This window comes from Exophiala xenobiotica, assembly GCF_000835505.1.
Source record: "Exophiala xenobiotica strain CBS 118157 unplaced genomic scaffold supercont1.7, whole genome shotgun sequence".
NCBI classification, from domain to species: domain Eukaryota; kingdom Fungi; phylum Ascomycota; class Eurotiomycetes; order Chaetothyriales; family Herpotrichiellaceae; genus Exophiala; species Exophiala xenobiotica.
Genome location: NW_013562488.1, coordinates 2,286,431 through 2,301,656, shown reverse-complemented (window position 1 = coordinate 2,301,656; position 15,226 = coordinate 2,286,431). Strand labels below are relative to the sequence as shown.

Genomic DNA, 15,226 nt, shown 5'->3' with positions numbered 1-15,226 from the left:
AACCACACGGTAGAGTACTAGTAGTCAAGGAAGAACATCAGGCTGATGATGAGGCGGAGGGATGCAAACGTTTGGAAGTGCCCGACGTGGCTTGGGACTAGCCAGAATGGGCTGAGCTCGACCAACACAGCCTGACCAGCACAGCCTCAGCTCAGCCCATTGCCAGATGTAAAATTGATGTCATGGCGGACATGGGAAGGTGTTAGGCTGGTTCCAGGATGAACAGTTGTGGCGGGCATGGTTTCAGGGCCGTTCGTTCCATTGACCTATGGAGCGTACTTCGTGCACGTATGATAATTTGTGAGCACCACGAGTTAAGGACAGTGAATCCGAAAAATAGAAGGTGAGAGAGAAAGAGCTGTTTGCTACTGCCTTCGATTTCATTGGCGCGAAGACCGAAAGAGCGGTGGCTTTTATATGTTATCTCAGCACATAAACATTGATTTGACTGGGACGACGTGACCAATCGGCATTTCCCCAACACTCTGTTGAGGAGCCGGCCAGCCTTTTGAAATGCTTTGGTCGAGTACGACTTGTCCTTTACCGACTGAGACGTACAGTATGTCCGTCGATCTGGCGAACGCAATTCGCTGCCCCAAGGAGGTGGGAACAAATCTCTGAGGCAATCCTCATGGTCTATCCAGACACCAGGCCGATGCTCATGAACAGGAGGCGAAGGACGTACCCGGAGCCGTATCAAGCAGACAACATGACCAAGTCCAAGCCAATGGAACACTATATGAGGATTCGATTCTCTCCTGGCCAGCTCGATGCGCAAGAGATTGTGTGGTGAATGACCCCGCCATTCTCCGCGGAACAAGTACCCGTGGCAGGGGGTGGCGCTGTTGCTTTCAAGGTGAAGTCTGGAGGCACAGGCTTCAAAGTCGGTGGCGCATTGCAATTAGCCTTGGTCAATGTAAAGCTGTGTGCACGAAGTTTGGACTTCCGTCGGCGTCATGGTTGGATCAACACGGCCATGATGCTAATCGCATCGCCGACACTTTCCTCACGGTTTTGCAGTCGATTGAAAAAGCCGTCGTCCAGTTGTTAGCCATGCTGAAGATGTAGTGCCGGTGTCTCATCCCTGATTGATGCGGAGGGAGGATGTGTCCGTAGCGTTACCAAAGCCGACCGCGTCTGACTCTGGGGAGATATGGCTGTGGGTGGTCCCGGGATACCACTTCTAGACGGTAGGTCAGCTTCACTCAGTAGCATACGCGAAATTTGCCTACATAGACGCCGTGATGGTGCGGTAAAATATCCAAGCTGGAGTCGTGGTATCGGGCTCGGCCTCGCGCTCCGGCGCGGGCAAAGCAATCCATTTCTCGCAGTATCGACCGCAAACTGGGCTCGACTTGAGATTCCGTTTCATGCAGACAGTAACGTTCAGGCTTTGGTGAAAGGTGTCGTCCTGCTGCTTTGCACAAGCACTGCTGCAAAGACCACTGCCCTCATATCCAGGCATTGCGAACGGTCCCAGCTGATCATAGCGCACAGCCCACCATTTCCACTCGGCCTCCCAGACTTTCCCAACTGCATGCGAAGACGCCAATGGTATAAAAGGGTTGTCAACGTTCATGTGGGCTGCTGCACTGGAGCGATGCGGCATAAAACTTGAAGTTGACAAGGCTGATGTTCGGCTGACCGTGACCGGTTGATCAGTCTTCGTGACGGTACAGGAAGAGGAGGTCGTTCCGTCCCAGGCGCAGGGAATCACCGTCGAGACCCAGGCGAAGGTCTGCATTGTGTATCCGGTTGTGCACTTGCCGCGGATGCATCCTGTAGACGGCGAGCACGTCGAGACGAGTTGATGCTGAGCTGTTACCGTGATGGGCTGAACATGCACAGACTTGGACGCGGCAGCACACGGCGTGAGGATTGTCAGGATTTCTGCGAAAGCACGACTCAAGCAGACCGCGAGCAGGGCCAGGCTGAAACACAAGGTCCTCATAGCATCGACAGTAGCGTATTCCGGACGCACATCTGGCGGTTAGAAGGTGTAGCTGACGACAGAAACTGAGAGGAGTTGTCAATGTATTTGCGTTCGGACCATTTGCAGACTCCTGGCTGTCTTTCAGCCTGCTCTTGCAGAATTCCCACTTAAAGCTCCGTACGAAGTCGGCCTGGGGCAATCTGCCATGGAGTCGTCGACCGCCATGGCGTCGACAGGAGGTGTCTGTCCGCGTCACGCAAGGGGTCGGACACTGTCATACTTGAGTGAAGCGCCCAATTACGACTCGCTCTGCGGACTCCATCTCAGCCTGAGACGGGGCGGACGGGCACTCCCTTGCAGCATGTTCAGGGGCCCTGGCCATCATGGACCATTATTCCGGATAGAAAAGGAAAAACCATACCGAACAGACAACACGTCCTGGGGAATCCGGGGTATGCCTAGCAGAAGGTTGGCTGGGGAAAGAAAATGGTCCCTCGCTTGCGAAATGATTATTGCCTTTAAGGAATAAGCCACAGTGACCTAGCCTGATGTGCCTGATGTTGCCCGCAGTCACCGCGCATTTGATGGCACCACTTAATTTCGCATGGTGACAGGTGTGAAGTCTTGGGCATGCTTGATTGGAATTGGACTTGTGTGACTCTCACAGCTGCGGGGGGTCTCCAGTGCCGGTCAACGGTTAGAACACCACGAGCAGGCTGGCTGTAAGGTAGACTAGCCGATCCCTTTACAGTAGGTTGCAAAGGCATCATCCTTGAGCCTTGGTCGCGTGCCCTCCGGTTAGTGAAAAGCTGTGCGCTCTTCTCCAGGCCTGGAAGAACTTGCATGATTTCAAGAAAGAGGGCTTCAGCGGCTCTACAAGGACCATGTGGGATGTGCCGGAAAAAGCCATCTCCTCTCAGGCAAGGCTGTCAGAACTCCAACCCGCACAGCACACCGAAGACTTCGCCTAACTACGGAGTAATGAGCCTGCACCGGCCCAAAGATGGGGAGAATTTGGTGATGGCCAACGGAGGGGAGGGAGGACGCTCCAAACGGCCCCCACGACCCCCACACCACACAGTGACACCGCAAGACCACAAGACCGGTATATCTGCCGCTACCGGAAACCGGCACAAGTGTCGCCGTCTACACTTTGAGACCTTAACCAGGTCATGCCAGGTGATTAAAAAAACCAACACATCTACCACTCACCCTCCTCGCAGTTCCAAGCCAAACACCATATAAACACCCTTGTCGAGGCAGAGGCACAGGCAGAGGCATAGACCCGCCGCACACAATGTCCGACTCGAAAATGCTGCATGGCCTCGAAGTTGCCAAACACGCCTCCCGCAACTCCTGCTGGGTCATCGTAAACGGCCGCGTGTACGACGTGACCGACTATCTCGACAAACACCCCGGCGGCTCACAAATCCTGCTGCAATACGGCGGCAAAGACGCGACCTCGATCTACGAGCCCAACCACCCACGCGGCACGATAGAAAAGGGCCTCCCGCAATCCAAACACCTCGGCCCCGTGGACCCAGCGACGATCGCCACCATCAAGAAACCCCAAGTGACCCGCGACCTGGACAAGACGGCGCGCATCCCGCTGACGCACTGCGTTAACCTCGACGACATCGAGCGCGCCGCCGAGCGCATCATCCCGCACGCAGCATGGGTCTACTTCCACTCCGCCGCCGACGACTTACGCTCGCTCGCCAACAACAAAGACGACTGGAAGAAAATCACGCTGCGACCACGTATCATGCGCAACGTACGGCGCGTCAACATGCAGCGCACCATGCTGGGCCAAAAGTCCCGGCTACCATTCTTCATCGCGCCCGCCGCGCGCGCCAAACTGGTCCATGACGACGGCGAACTGTGTCTTGCTCGCGGCGCTGCGAGGGCCGGCATCCCCTACTGTCCGAGCACCCATTCGACCGTGCCGCACGACGAGATCGCGAAAGTGTTTAACGCCACGACGACGAGCACAGACTCGGGCTCGAACGAGTGCGGCGGAGTGCTGTGGTTCCAACTCTACGTCGCACACGAAAAGTCACGAACATTAGAACTCATCAAAATCGCCCGGGATAACGGGTACAAAGCGCTCGTCATCACCGTGGATTCGCCCGTCGTCGGAAAGCGAGAAGAGGACGAGCGGTACCGAGCCGAACTCGCCACTGCCTCTGGTGATGACACGGTACTGACGGAATGGTACCGACCCCAGACCTCGGACGACGGGCCTCCGCTACGTGGCCACCACTCGTCGACACTGAACTGGGATGATCTGCCGTGGATACGCGAGGCGTGGGGGAAAGACACCGGCCCTATCGTCTTGAAGGGCATCCAATGTGCCGAGGACGCCGCGCTGGCATTTGAGCACGGCGTCGAAGGCATCTATCTCAGTAACCACGGCGGACGGCAAGTCGACGATGCTCCGAGTGGAATCCGTACGCTGCTTGAGATTCGCCGCTTCTATCCCCATCTGATCGGAAAGATGGAGATTTTCCTAGACGGCTGGGTGCGGCGCGGCACAGACATCATCAAGGCGCTATGTCTGGGCGCCACGGGTGTCTCCTTAGGCCGACCCTTCATGTACTCTGTCGCGTACGGCGACGAGGGCGTCATGAAAGTTATACAACGTAAGTCTTGCACCTTGCATTCTCCATGTGGAAGAGCGCAATACGTGTTTGCTGACCTTGTCTTGCAGTCTTGAGCGAGGAGATCGAGACGTCGATGAGGAATATGGGTGTCAACAGTCTGGATCAGCTGAATCCCTCATACGTTAACAGCAAGATCCTAGAAATGGAACTGCCGGATCACCTTAGGTTTGGAGCACAATGGCCGGAGCTCAAACCGAAATTATAGATTACGACTCTGATAGAATATACAACGCCTGGGACCTGGGGATTCTGGGGCCATTGCTGTTGCACCGGGTTCCATAGAAGGATGGTCGAAATCGAATATAATAATGACACCCCCTGATCTACCAGCCTTACTTACGCAAGGGAGACATTATGGCCGCAGCGACCAGTAGTGAAGCTTCTATTCTATACATTTCTTAAGGGTAATCGAGTGTTTCTATCGGGCCGCCTACTGATCAACGCCGAGCGCAGTATATCGTTGTAAGAACTACTTTTATCTCTCCCAGGCTCTTTGTTGATTTCTACAACCGCCGTTCGCTGACAATCTCATCGGCACCCTGAAGCACCGACCCGATGCGCCTTGTCTGCCCTCCTGACTCTGCATAAGCGGTACAGAATCGGCATCCGTTGCTTCCGTGATACCTATCCGGTCGATGGTCGATGGTTTACTTGATGGAGCAGTGGCAAAAGGACTGAAAAGATCCGAGGCCCTCGAAATCGCCGCTCAAGGTCTGCAAACTACGGCACGGCTGCTGCTTGAAGAACGGGATTGTCGACCTGAGACAATCCTCGAACGAATGTGTTCACCGAGAGGCGTGACAATACAGGCCGTCCTCACCGCTGAAGCGAGCAATCTGAGGAAAGTCGGGGCAGAAGCGGTAATCAATGGTACACAACATCTTCAGAAGATGTCGTGGTCAGCTTAAGTTAGATGAGGTTTTCTGCGTTTGAGCATCGTACTGTATCTCAAAAGTTGAAGCGAGCAGGTGGGTGCTTGCGGGGTAGGGAGTAGGGATGAACACAAAGAGAGTTATTGCCTATCAACCGCCCCGCAATGCCTATTTTGCCGAGGCGATAGGCCAGTGGCTAGGCTGGTGCAGGCTAAGAGCATCCCTGGTAAGCCCCCGATAGGAGCTTTAGGTGCCAAGCTGATTAAGCCCATTTTCTCCGCAATCCTCGACCTCTATCCAAGCTCCCGCCGTCTGCCGTTGATGGGCAATCTATTCCCACTTCCTATAGCATGACGGAGGAGGCCTCACAGACCGAATCACGACGTGTCTCTGCTGCGTGAGTGACGCTTCACACCGCTATTGCGCTATTCCCTGACTGAACAGCCTTCAGCTGTCGTTATTGCAGGCATAGCAAGCTGAAATGCTCCGGCACTCAGCCATGCGATCGATGCCAGAGGAGACGCCGAGAATGTATTTACGACGCGCGAGATGGCCGCAACGCAGATGAAGAGAGGTTTGTCGCTTGCAATAAACAACACTATGAGACTGACTCTACCGCAGGTTCGGATCTACGCCGAAGCGAGCGCGTCTCGACGACACAACTCCTCATCGGCGAAGACAGGATCAAGTACGGCCTTCTTTAGGAGAAGTCACTGCTCGAAGAACCGGCCTCACACCTCTGACCCCTTCACACGCCTCCGACGACCATGCTGCCTCTCCACACTTCTTGAAGAACAAACCGAACAAGCGCAAGCGATGGTGTAAGATGAGTCCCAGTATCTATGCTGAATACGAGGTTGAGATTCTTGTAGTGTATCTAGGGGCTTCTTCTACATGGTCCTACAACATCCGGGTGGCTACACTGATTAGGTCGGCTTTGAAGGACGACCCTACCAACACCAGCGAAGGCTTCACTCTGGACGGTGACGCATACACGCTCTCCCTGGGAAGAGCTGGCTCAGACAACCGTCTCGACTTGAGTCGGCTGCCCTCGTTGGACTACGCGATTTACCTCATCAACACTGTCAAGTTCCATCTCGGCGGTATTCTCAGGCTCTTTGATGAAGAAGAATTCCTACGTAATCTCCATGAGTTTTATTCGAAGGGCCCTGAAAAGGCAGGAACCCATCGGTTGTGGTACACACAATGTCTGCTGTTATTGGCTCTGGGAAAAGGTTTCTTGAACGTCAGACACTCGCCAGATAACACCTCGTCCGTCGACTTCTTTCTACGTGCTATGGCGATATTACCAGATACGATTGTCTTGCATGATGAGCCTGTTTTGGCGGCAGAAGTGCTTGCCACGATCGCACTATATTTTTATTGCTTGGACATGAGGCACAGTGCGTACTCTTATGTGAGTACCGAACGTGGATTCGTCGGGGCTTCCGCACTAAACAACTTGCCAATAGATAGGCCAAGCATTACGGCTCGTGTTGGTGGAAGGGTTACATGCGGATCTTCCAGTTGATCAATTCGGAGAGAGATTCGCAGAAAGGTGCCGAAATGTGTGGTGGACTGTCTACATCTTGGATCGCACATTGTCTTCTGCCGTCGGAGCGCCGGTATCTGTTCAAGATGATCACGTTCGTCAGCCACTGGGCTCTCCCAGGAGCTCTTCTCAGAGAGACGCAACACTGATCATGCACGTCAAGTTGTGCCGTGTTGTCTCCTACATTTTGACTGGTTTGTTCGACTCCTGCGTTCCGCCGGTATTTCTGTTAACCACATCCTCAGAACTTTATACCGCCGACGGTAGCCTGGAGCATTCGTATCTGAGCAAGGTCCGGTCAGTTTTGAGACGCATGGCGGAGATTGCAGAGGAGCTGGAAGACACTATCGACTTCAAGTTTAAGAGCTCTTTGGAGACTTTGTCCAAAGGTGCATTGTATTTGAGGATGCTTTATAATCAGGTTAGTCTCGGTACTTTTCCAAGGATTGGTGTTGACAAAACTGGACAGTGTATCATCCTTGTAACGAGACCACTCCTGATCTGCCTGCTTCAAGACATCCTTGGGTCGATTTCAAGCGAAGCCCGCACAAGAGTGGATATCCCTACTTCAATTCGTGATTTGCTGCAAACCTGCGTCGAGTCTGCGACGAAGACATTGAAAATGCTTGCTGCATTGAATAGTCACAATCTGCTGGGTATGCAAGCTAATTTTCGCGGACTTTAGGTCTAGTTCACTGACAAGTGCTGGTTGTAGATACCTTTCTCCCATTCGACCTGGAGTTTGCATGCTCGGCTTCGTCGGTATTAATCATGGTAGATGACGTCCTCCGAGGGACCAAGATCTCGCCTTCAGCCAAATCCTTGATCACCAGAGTCTTGGACGAAATCACCGCCGGTGGTAACAAAGCAGCTCCTCTGCGAAAACAGGAGCTTCAACAAATATCAAACCTGGCTGGTCGCTTGTGGGAAACCATAGATTCTCTTGAAAGAACGAATGCAGTATCGACCCAAGGTTATCAGCAAACCGATCAGCAGCCGAGATCGAACGGAGACTTGACCTATCACTTCGAGAACCCGAATTCTCAAAGCCCTGGCCCAGGTGACGCTAGGCCGACTGTTCCTCTGTTCAATTCACCACTTCCCAGTGGTGACGGGAACATTGCTCCGCTAGACGAGTCGGTAAACAATATGCCGCCATTGTCGACGACATCATCGGCTGACTTTGCACAAACCTTCGACTTCCCACAAGAACAAATGCTCTTCCTTGCCGACCATCTCGACGTGGATGCTTTGCCAACTTTGCTGGACTTTGGTAATCATGGATTAGATGAGTGGTTATGAGGAACCAAAGTCTGCATCTTGAGAGTCGGAGGGGAGAACAACGATATGACACTCATTTTCTGGCAGTTGCACCAATCTTGGGGAGAGTGTTGCTTTTACTGCTCAGCTCTCGATCACGTCCCCCAATCACTGGGATTGGATTGGGACAATTCCAGTCAGCCGGGAAATGGCTTACGGCTCCGAATCCTCGGATCCGATGATCAGCTCGTCAAGTAAGATAGAAAGGGGCTATCATAGGAGACAGCCTTATCCGTCAGTTCCTTCATTTCAAGGGATGCCGATTTCTATGCCGAGTCTTGAACGCCTTCCCGTGGGCACCAACAACGTCTTTGTTCAGTCACCGGTGATTTGGTGTTGCTGTGCTGATGCGATTGCGCCAGATACTCTCTCCGTCCGCAGAATTTTGTCCCCGACTGTGATAACAATTGTACCGTTGGATCATGAAAAGTAAAAATTATTGCCTAATCAGGTAGTCTGGCCTGCCTGTTTAGGCAATAATCTTAAGGTGACAACGAATGGCCCTACACTTCGTTACGACCAATCAAGACGGGATCTTCCTTTCTCATCCGCTCATTGACGATTTCGATCTGCTTTGCGAGTCGCCAGGGGATATCCAACCTGTCCATGAACACTTCTAGAAGCTGGATGTGACTGGGAGCCTTGTCTACAAACTCGGCCGAATCGAGAACCGTCTCCATCTCCTCTTTCGTACGTACCTGTCGAGTGCATTGGGCGCCGTCCCTGGCACCAAGGAATTGCAGCATGTGGCGATGGTCCCAGGTCGTGATGTCGTTGTAAGCTTCGTCTGGTCCATGAATGGCCCGCTCGATCGTGTAGCCATCGTTGTTGATCAGGAAACTATCCACAGTAAAACGCATGGGTCAGCATACAGCACACGGCATACAGCACACGGCATACAGCACACGGCAAAATACGATGGGATGGGATGGGATGGGATGGAATCGATGACCCGACGTACATGATAGGCTTCAATCCTTGTTTAATGATCGTGCCAATCTCCTGAACTGTCAACTGCAGGCTGCCATCACCAACGACAAGTATCAGCCGTCCACCCGAAGCCACTTTGCCCTCACTCTGCATCTCGCTCTGTGCCAGGCCCGCGCCAAGACAACAAGGCACAGAGTAACCGATACTTCCGTAGTATAACTGCGTGACGTAGGTAGCTTTGGAAGCAAACGTGGCTTCGGAGAGCCCGAACTGTGCTGTTCCGCATTCGCCGATGACAATGTCTCCTGGACGGGAGAACCGTCCTATCCTTTTCCAGATATAATTTTGCCTGACTTGCGGCGCTGTTTTGTCTGGACCTTGCGGCAGCGGTGGTAGCGTCGGGTTCGGCCGCTTTGGAAGTTGCGCGTCCTTGAGTGCGACCAGCAATTTGCAAAGCACTGCGCCAAATCGTCAACCTTCGCACCCTCGAAACTGAATGGACCAAGAGGAGAACTCACGCGGCCGCAAATAAACGTCTTTGGCTTGTTCTCCGAATACCTGGCCTCTCGTCAGGGTCCATTGTTAAAAGCATTGAGAGAAAAAAAGGAAAATGGAGCACGACATACCGTGCAGCCAGCTGGCTCGATGAGAATGACATGTTTTGGATCGATCTGCCGCGTATGTCCGCCACTATTACTGTCAGAGAGTAATGGTCCCAAGTTGAGGACACAGTCACTCCCCTCTACCTCCTCCTTGATGCCCGGATATGAGACGCTGCCGTTGTAGACACCACAATACCGAGAGTGAGTTTCGTCGACGATCGTCTTTCCCATCGGGGTCGTGAAAATCGGCAGATCAAGCAGGTCGCAAAGCTCTCTTGCCTCCTTTGTTGCTTCATGTCGAGCTGTGAGGCAGTCGACAAGTACGACCGGTCTCTTAGCCCGCACGACGGCGTCCTTGATCTTTTGTACGGTCGAGTCCTCGTTCACGACATTGACGGGATGCGATATGTCTACAGAGGTATTCAACGCCGCGATTGAAACGGGTAAGCGGACCATGTCCATTGGCACGAACAGATACACCGGTAATGAGTCGATCCAGCATTGACGAATGACTCGCTGATCAGAATTCTTAGTTAGCCAAAATACCAAACATGGGCCCTTCATAATTCGTCAGAACGTACATCAATCTCACTCAGTACGGTCTTCTCGTCGTCTAGCCATGCATGTGCACACCGAACTGGGGCGGACATCTTTTCGTAGATCTGGAGAGCATCGTCGTCAACAATGTACTCAACTCGGTGGATGGAGAAGCAACACACTTTATGATCCGGATTCGGTCCCATGCAGTGGTGGATCATGAGACGCTTTTCTTGCGCTGCCCTTGGTGTTGTGCCGACGACATGAATAACTTTGACTTGCTCGGTGTACGCTCCACCAATGCCATTGATCGCCGACAATTCGCCAACGCCCATGGTCGTTACAACTGTATCAATTGTTAGCGGACAATCCTTCACACATTCATCGTCAAACGTACGGACTCCCGGACAGCCTTTAATACGAGCATACCCATCGGCGGCATAGGCGGCATTCAACTCGTTTGCGTTTCCGACTGTGTGGTGGTCAACTGTGAATCGCGTCTCGCGCCGCCCAGGACATACTCCATTTCAGTCCTGGTACTTCTTTCACATAGTCCAATAATTCCAGATTCATATCTCCAGGCACGCCCATGATGGACCTTGTGCCCTGTTGATGTATCCTGCAAGAATGGTCAGGACCCTGATACTATCGATGTGGGGCTCTCGCGTGGTCGGTACCGCTTCCATAGATATAAACCTAAAGGTATTGTTTCGACCATTTCCGTTGTCTGAGGGTGTTTGGCAAGTGTTTGGCGAGGAAGAATGGGTTGAAAGGGAATTGGGAAAGCTTTACTAGTGATTAAGAATCTGGCCAGCTGACAGCGGTACTTACTGATCTTTGTGCATCAGTCGGATATTGAACACACCCGCTGATGCGCGGAACTCCTGCCGCAGCCATTCTGGCTAAGCTCCTCCCCCACAGACGTCTTTGGGCCTTTTGGGAGCTTGCAACGGGAATCAAAGGCCCGCCTCGACTGGAGAACGGAGCTTCTCGAACCCATTGGCCAGCAAGTCGAGGTAGCAGGTATCTTGCAAGGTCACGTTCGATTGAGAGGGAAGGCTCTCCACCTACCTTACTAGGCGTGGAAGCCAATAACTACCACTGTAGTCATGACACCATAACCTTTGTACAATCCTTCGACAACGCCCTTGCCGACCAGACATCACTGCAGCTGTGTGGGAGCTCTGAAGAATGATGAGAAAAGAAGACGTTGTAGATACAAGGAGTGGCCGGGTTGAGTGGGTGAGCAGAAAGTCAGGATCCTGTTCGACGTGCTCTTGTTGTGGCAGATAGAAAACTCGCGGACTTCGACGAAGTGAGGAGGTGAGGAAGTTGAGTGATGAAAACACCAGTTTTTTGCCTAATATGGTAAGCTATACTACCGCTATAGGAAATATTCCCTCTCCCTCTCTCTTCTCCCATTCTCCGACATCTGGCCAACAACCACTGTTCACTCGGGTCTGAGAGCAGCTCCAGCTTCTCTTCTACCTCTTCTACCTCCGCCTCCGCCCACCGTATCATTATCAGCATCCACGTATCCCTTGACCTGAACAAGAAAGTGTCATCTCCCTGACATGCCTCATTCATTCGCACGGCTCGTGTTCTAGCGCGCCAACACCTCGCTCAGCCCTCTTGGCACATGGTGGCGCGGCTTCAAACAATCCAATACTGTGGAGGAAACTCGTATTTACACCGGCTCGAACGAGTCGAGAGCTTTTCAGCTGGAAACTTTAACACGAACCCGTGGAAACGCATGTGACGGTCAGATATCGAATAAAAGAACTCTACTTCAGAGCGATTGACTTGAATCCCGTTCTCTTCTCTCCCACGCATCACATCACAATTCCTGATACCTTGCGTGCAACTGACTCTCGCATGCTTGACCATCATCCAATCTTCTTGATTCGTTCTCATTGTCCATCCAAAGAGTAGTCACACCTCATTCCACCATGTTAAACGGATCCTGCCTGTGTGGCGACATCACCTACACCTTCTCGGGCGAGCCCATTGCCAAGGTATTCCACCTTTCCCCGTGCATGCACCATGTTTGACCATCCTCTGTTCCTGCCCTCGCCTCGCCATAATGGCTCCGTATCCAGGAAGTTGAATGTTTGATATGTATTAAATCTAACCCCTCCTTCTCCACGCAGGCTTTGTGTCATTGCTTGACCTGCCGCAAATTCACCAGCAGCGCCTATGCGACATGCTTTCTCGTCCCCGACCCTGACGCGCATTCACCGGCTGAGACCTCAGCCCGGAAAACCGACTTCCAGCTCCAGTCCAGGACCAACACGCCTTTGCGGCAAACCTCGACCGTCCACGAAACCGGCATGGGCATTAACTTCTTTGGCTGCGCAAAATGCCCGAGCACGCTGTACAAGAAAGCCCCCGATGGCTTTCCTGGCGTGCTCGTTGTTTTCGCGGGCTGTCTTGACGGCGGCGAAGGCGACCTGAGGGCGAAAGGCGGGGCGGAAGAGCTCGGCGATCCGGAGGCGGAGCTGTGGGTCAAGCATAGGCTGCCGTGGGTGACGGAGTTGAAGGGGGCAAAGCAGTGTCAGGAGTTTGAATGAGTCCATGAGTCTTGCCTGTGCCCATCCGATGAATCGACGTCGTCGTCGTGTCTGGCGGGTACAGAGCTTTTCCGTTTGGCTTTCAACATTGGAAGGAAAAGTTTGCTCTTTGGTGGCTGTGGCTCCCTATCCTTGCTTTCTGATGGTTGGATTGCTCCTTATGTATGACGCTGGTCCTGCATAATGCCGTCTTGATGATCCCCAAGATGGGTTTGTGTATGCGGTCCTTGCCGCACATTATTCTGTATGCCAAAAGGGTTAGTTAGCCTTGCCCACGACTCATCACCGGCATTGCGTCGCTTTTGTAATCAGACTCTTTTAATCCGCATACCCGTCTCCATTCACCTCAATCTTCCCACCTTGGTCCAGCTTCAGCCGCTCCTCCTCCTCTTGTTGCTGCAACTCCTCATCCACCTTGTCCCCAAGATCCAAGTCGCCAAGAAACCTCCGCCCTCGGAGTTGCTCAGGCAGATACTCCTGGCTCACTCTACCATCGACGTAGTCCGGATTATACTTATACTCCTTCCCGTAGCCCAGTTCTTTCATCAACCTTGTTGGCGCGTTCCTCAGGTGCACCGGCACAGGCAGGCCTGCTACTCCGGGCTCCTGTAACGCGCTCATCGCACTCTCCAACCCCCTGTAGGCGCGTGTACTCTTCTTACTCAAACTCAGCGCGACGGCACAATGCGCGAGATTGATGCGCGCCTCCGGCATACCGATCATTTGCACAGCCGTGTACGTCGCCGTGGCAAGCGGTAACAAGCTTGGGTCCGCGAGCCCGACGTCCTCGCTCGCAATCACGACCATCCGCCGCGCGATATACAAAGGGTCTTCCCCCGACACGATCATCCGTGCGAGATAATACAGTGTGGCATCCGGATCGCTTCCGCGCACAGACTTGTGGAACGCACTGATCGTGTCGTAGTGCTGGTCACCCGCGCGGTCGTACACCATTGTCTTGGTCAGACTGCGTTTGAGCGTGTCCAGGGTCATGCCGGGCCGTGTCGAGAGGCCCATGGCCAGTTCGAGCAGATTGAGAGCGGTGCGGGCGTCACCATCCGCGAAGGACGCGAGGTACTTGAGTAGCTTGTCGTTGTTGACCAGGTCCAGCGCCGAGCCTGTTTCGTCCTCTCCGTCTCCTTCTGCGACTATACGCGAGGCTCCGTCGTTGGACGCGCCTTCTCCCGGCATCCGCAGTCCGTAATGGTGACCTTCCTGTCCCACAGCCCGCCTCAGGATCTCCAGAATATCTGCTTCAGACAGCTTCTTCAACACAAAGACCCTACACCGACTCAGCAGCGCCGACTGCACTCGAAAACTCGGGTTCTCCGTCGTCGCACCGACAAGAGTAACCGTGCCACTCTCCACTGGACCCAAAAATACGTCTTGCTGGCTCTTGGAGAACCGATGAATCTCGTCGCAGAAGATGATCGTCTTGCGGCCCGTCAGGCCCAACTCGGACTTTGCTTCGGTAAAGATCTTCTTACATTCGGCGACCCCAGAACTGGTGGAGTTGATCTCGACGAAGCGACTGCCCACCATCGACGCAATCACCCGTGCGATGGTCGTTTTCCCCGTGCCACTCGCGCCCCAGAGAATCATGCTCGGTACGCGATCCGATGTGATCAGGGAGGTCAAGACGCCAGATGGCCCGACAAGGTCCTGGCCGAGGATTGCGGTGAGGGTGCGGGGACGCATGCGTTCTGCTAAGGGTGCGGCCCTGTCATATGCGTTTGTCTTTGACTTCTTCGCTGGTGGTGGTTGCGCGATGTCGGTCGTGGTGGCGGTGGCAGAGGTTGCGCCGTTTTGTTGTTCGCTAGCAATCCCATTTTGAAGCGTCACTTCGTTTCGTGTATGTATGTGATCTTGACTATGGCCGTTCACAGGCTGCGTGGATGAGGCCAAAGTACCATCGAAGGATCGTTTCAGGGGCGTAGGGCGAGGAGGCTCACTGGGAGATGAGTGCACGGGTTGCGAGGAGGAGAAGAAAGGGAGGGACCCATCGCGTTTAGAGACGGGCGTCTTGAAGAACGACGAGACAGGAGTTGAGGCGAAGGTGGAAGGCTGGTCTTGTTCGATGTCTTCAATACAGTTCGAATCGATGTGGTTGTTGATGTTGGACTGTTTCACCGCTTTGCCGCAGATTGGACACGAGACCATTTTGGATGGTCCATCACTTGACAAGAGACGCTGAGAAAATAAACGATCGAGTACTATGGTGGATGCGCTTGTTCTGACTGCGGACTA

At 53.4% G+C, this 15,226-nt stretch overlaps 6 protein-coding genes across 8 annotated transcripts; 3 read left to right on the top strand and 3 right to left on the bottom strand.

Annotated features, from left to right (window-relative positions):
• Positions 1-347: 347 nt before the first annotated feature.
• PV05_11537 (uncharacterized protein) lies at positions 348-1,892 on the bottom strand. Its single transcript, XM_013455032.1, has 2 exons — positions 1,233-1,892; positions 348-1,183 (listed from the first exon to the last, which is right to left on the bottom strand). The coding sequence occupies exons 1-2, from the start codon at positions 1,742-1,744 to the stop codon at positions 1,048-1,050; spliced, it is 648 nt and encodes a 215-aa protein (XP_013310486.1). The 5' UTR covers positions 1,745-1,892; the 3' UTR covers positions 348-1,047.
• A 1,201-nt stretch (positions 1,893-3,093) lies between these two features.
• Positions 3,094-4,992, top strand: PV05_11536 (uncharacterized protein). The gene is made up of 2 exons (XM_013455031.1): positions 3,094-4,575; positions 4,644-4,992. Exons 1-2 carry the CDS (start codon positions 3,231-3,233, stop codon positions 4,799-4,801), a joined length of 1,503 nt encoding a protein of 500 aa, XP_013310485.1. The 5' UTR covers positions 3,094-3,230; the 3' UTR covers positions 4,802-4,992.
• A 799-nt stretch (positions 4,993-5,791) lies between these two features.
• PV05_11535 lies at positions 5,792-8,777 on the top strand. Of its 3 annotated transcripts, XM_013455028.1 has the most exons (8): positions 5,792-5,865; positions 5,920-6,042; positions 6,090-6,289; positions 6,341-6,885; positions 6,941-7,214; positions 7,266-7,441; positions 7,490-7,676; positions 7,736-8,777. In XM_013455028.1, exons 1-8 carry the CDS (start codon positions 5,819-5,821, stop codon positions 8,320-8,322), a joined length of 2,139 nt encoding a protein of 712 aa, XP_013310482.1. In that variant the 5' UTR covers positions 5,792-5,818; the 3' UTR covers positions 8,323-8,777. The 3 variants fall into 3 exon arrangements, with proteins under 3 accessions (XP_013310482.1, XP_013310483.1, XP_013310484.1); XM_013455029.1 differs by having other exon boundaries at positions 7,266-7,676; XM_013455030.1 differs by having other exon boundaries at positions 6,090-6,885.
• PV05_11534 (uncharacterized protein) lies at positions 8,683-11,000 on the bottom strand (the record flags this gene model as incomplete). The annotated part of the gene is made up of 8 exons (XM_013455027.1): positions 8,683-9,180; positions 9,302-9,728; positions 9,789-9,828; positions 9,897-10,388; positions 10,454-10,534; positions 10,592-10,755; positions 10,807-10,881; positions 10,931-11,000. 8 exons carry the CDS (start codon positions 10,998-11,000, stop codon positions 8,844-8,846), a joined length of 1,686 nt encoding a protein of 561 aa, XP_013310481.1. The 3' UTR covers positions 8,683-8,843.
• A 1,170-nt stretch (positions 11,001-12,170) lies between these two features.
• Positions 12,171-15,210, bottom strand: PV05_11532 (uncharacterized protein). The gene has a single exon (XM_013455025.1). It carries the CDS (start codon positions 15,137-15,139, stop codon positions 13,298-13,300), a length of 1,842 nt encoding a protein of 613 aa, XP_013310479.1. The 5' UTR covers positions 15,140-15,210; the 3' UTR covers positions 12,171-13,297.
• PV05_11533 (uncharacterized protein) lies at positions 12,359-13,258 on the top strand (the record flags this gene model as incomplete). Its single annotated transcript, XM_013455026.1, has 2 exons — positions 12,359-12,424; positions 12,560-13,258. The coding sequence occupies 2 exons, from the start codon at positions 12,359-12,361 to the stop codon at positions 12,977-12,979; spliced, it is 486 nt and encodes a 161-aa protein (XP_013310480.1). The 3' UTR covers positions 12,980-13,258.
• Positions 15,211-15,226: the final 16 nt, after the last annotated feature.

Bases quoted from the DNA above. Each gene is read 5' to 3' on its own strand.
- PV05_11537 (XM_013455032.1), bottom strand. From the start codon at position 1,744: ATGCAGACCTTCGCCTGGGTCTCGACGGTGATTCCCTGCGCCTGGGAC. The intron at 1,184-1,232 runs GTAGGCAAATTT...CCTACCGTCTAG, and splicing joins CGCACCATCACGGCGTCTAT to AAGTGGTATCCCGGGACCAC.
- PV05_11536 (XM_013455031.1), top strand. From the start codon at position 3,231: ATGTCCGACTCGAAAATGCTGCATGGCCTCGAAGTTGCCAAACACGCC. The intron at 4,576-4,643 runs GTAAGTCTTGCA...CTTGTCTTGCAG, and splicing joins CGTCATGAAAGTTATACAAC to TCTTGAGCGAGGAGATCGAG.
- PV05_11535 (XM_013455030.1), top strand. From the start codon at position 5,819: ATGACGGAGGAGGCCTCACAGACCGAATCACGACGTGTCTCTGCTGC. The intron at 6,043-6,089 runs GTTTGTCGCTTG...ACTCTACCGCAG, and splicing joins CGCAACGCAGATGAAGAGAG to GTTCGGATCTACGCCGAAGC. The intron at 7,215-7,265 runs GTTTGTTCGACT...CCACATCCTCAG, and splicing joins TGTCTCCTACATTTTGACTG to AACTTTATACCGCCGACGGT.
- PV05_11532 (XM_013455025.1), bottom strand. From the start codon at position 15,139: ATGGTCTCGTGTCCAATCTGCGGCAAAGCGGTGAAACAGTCCAACATC.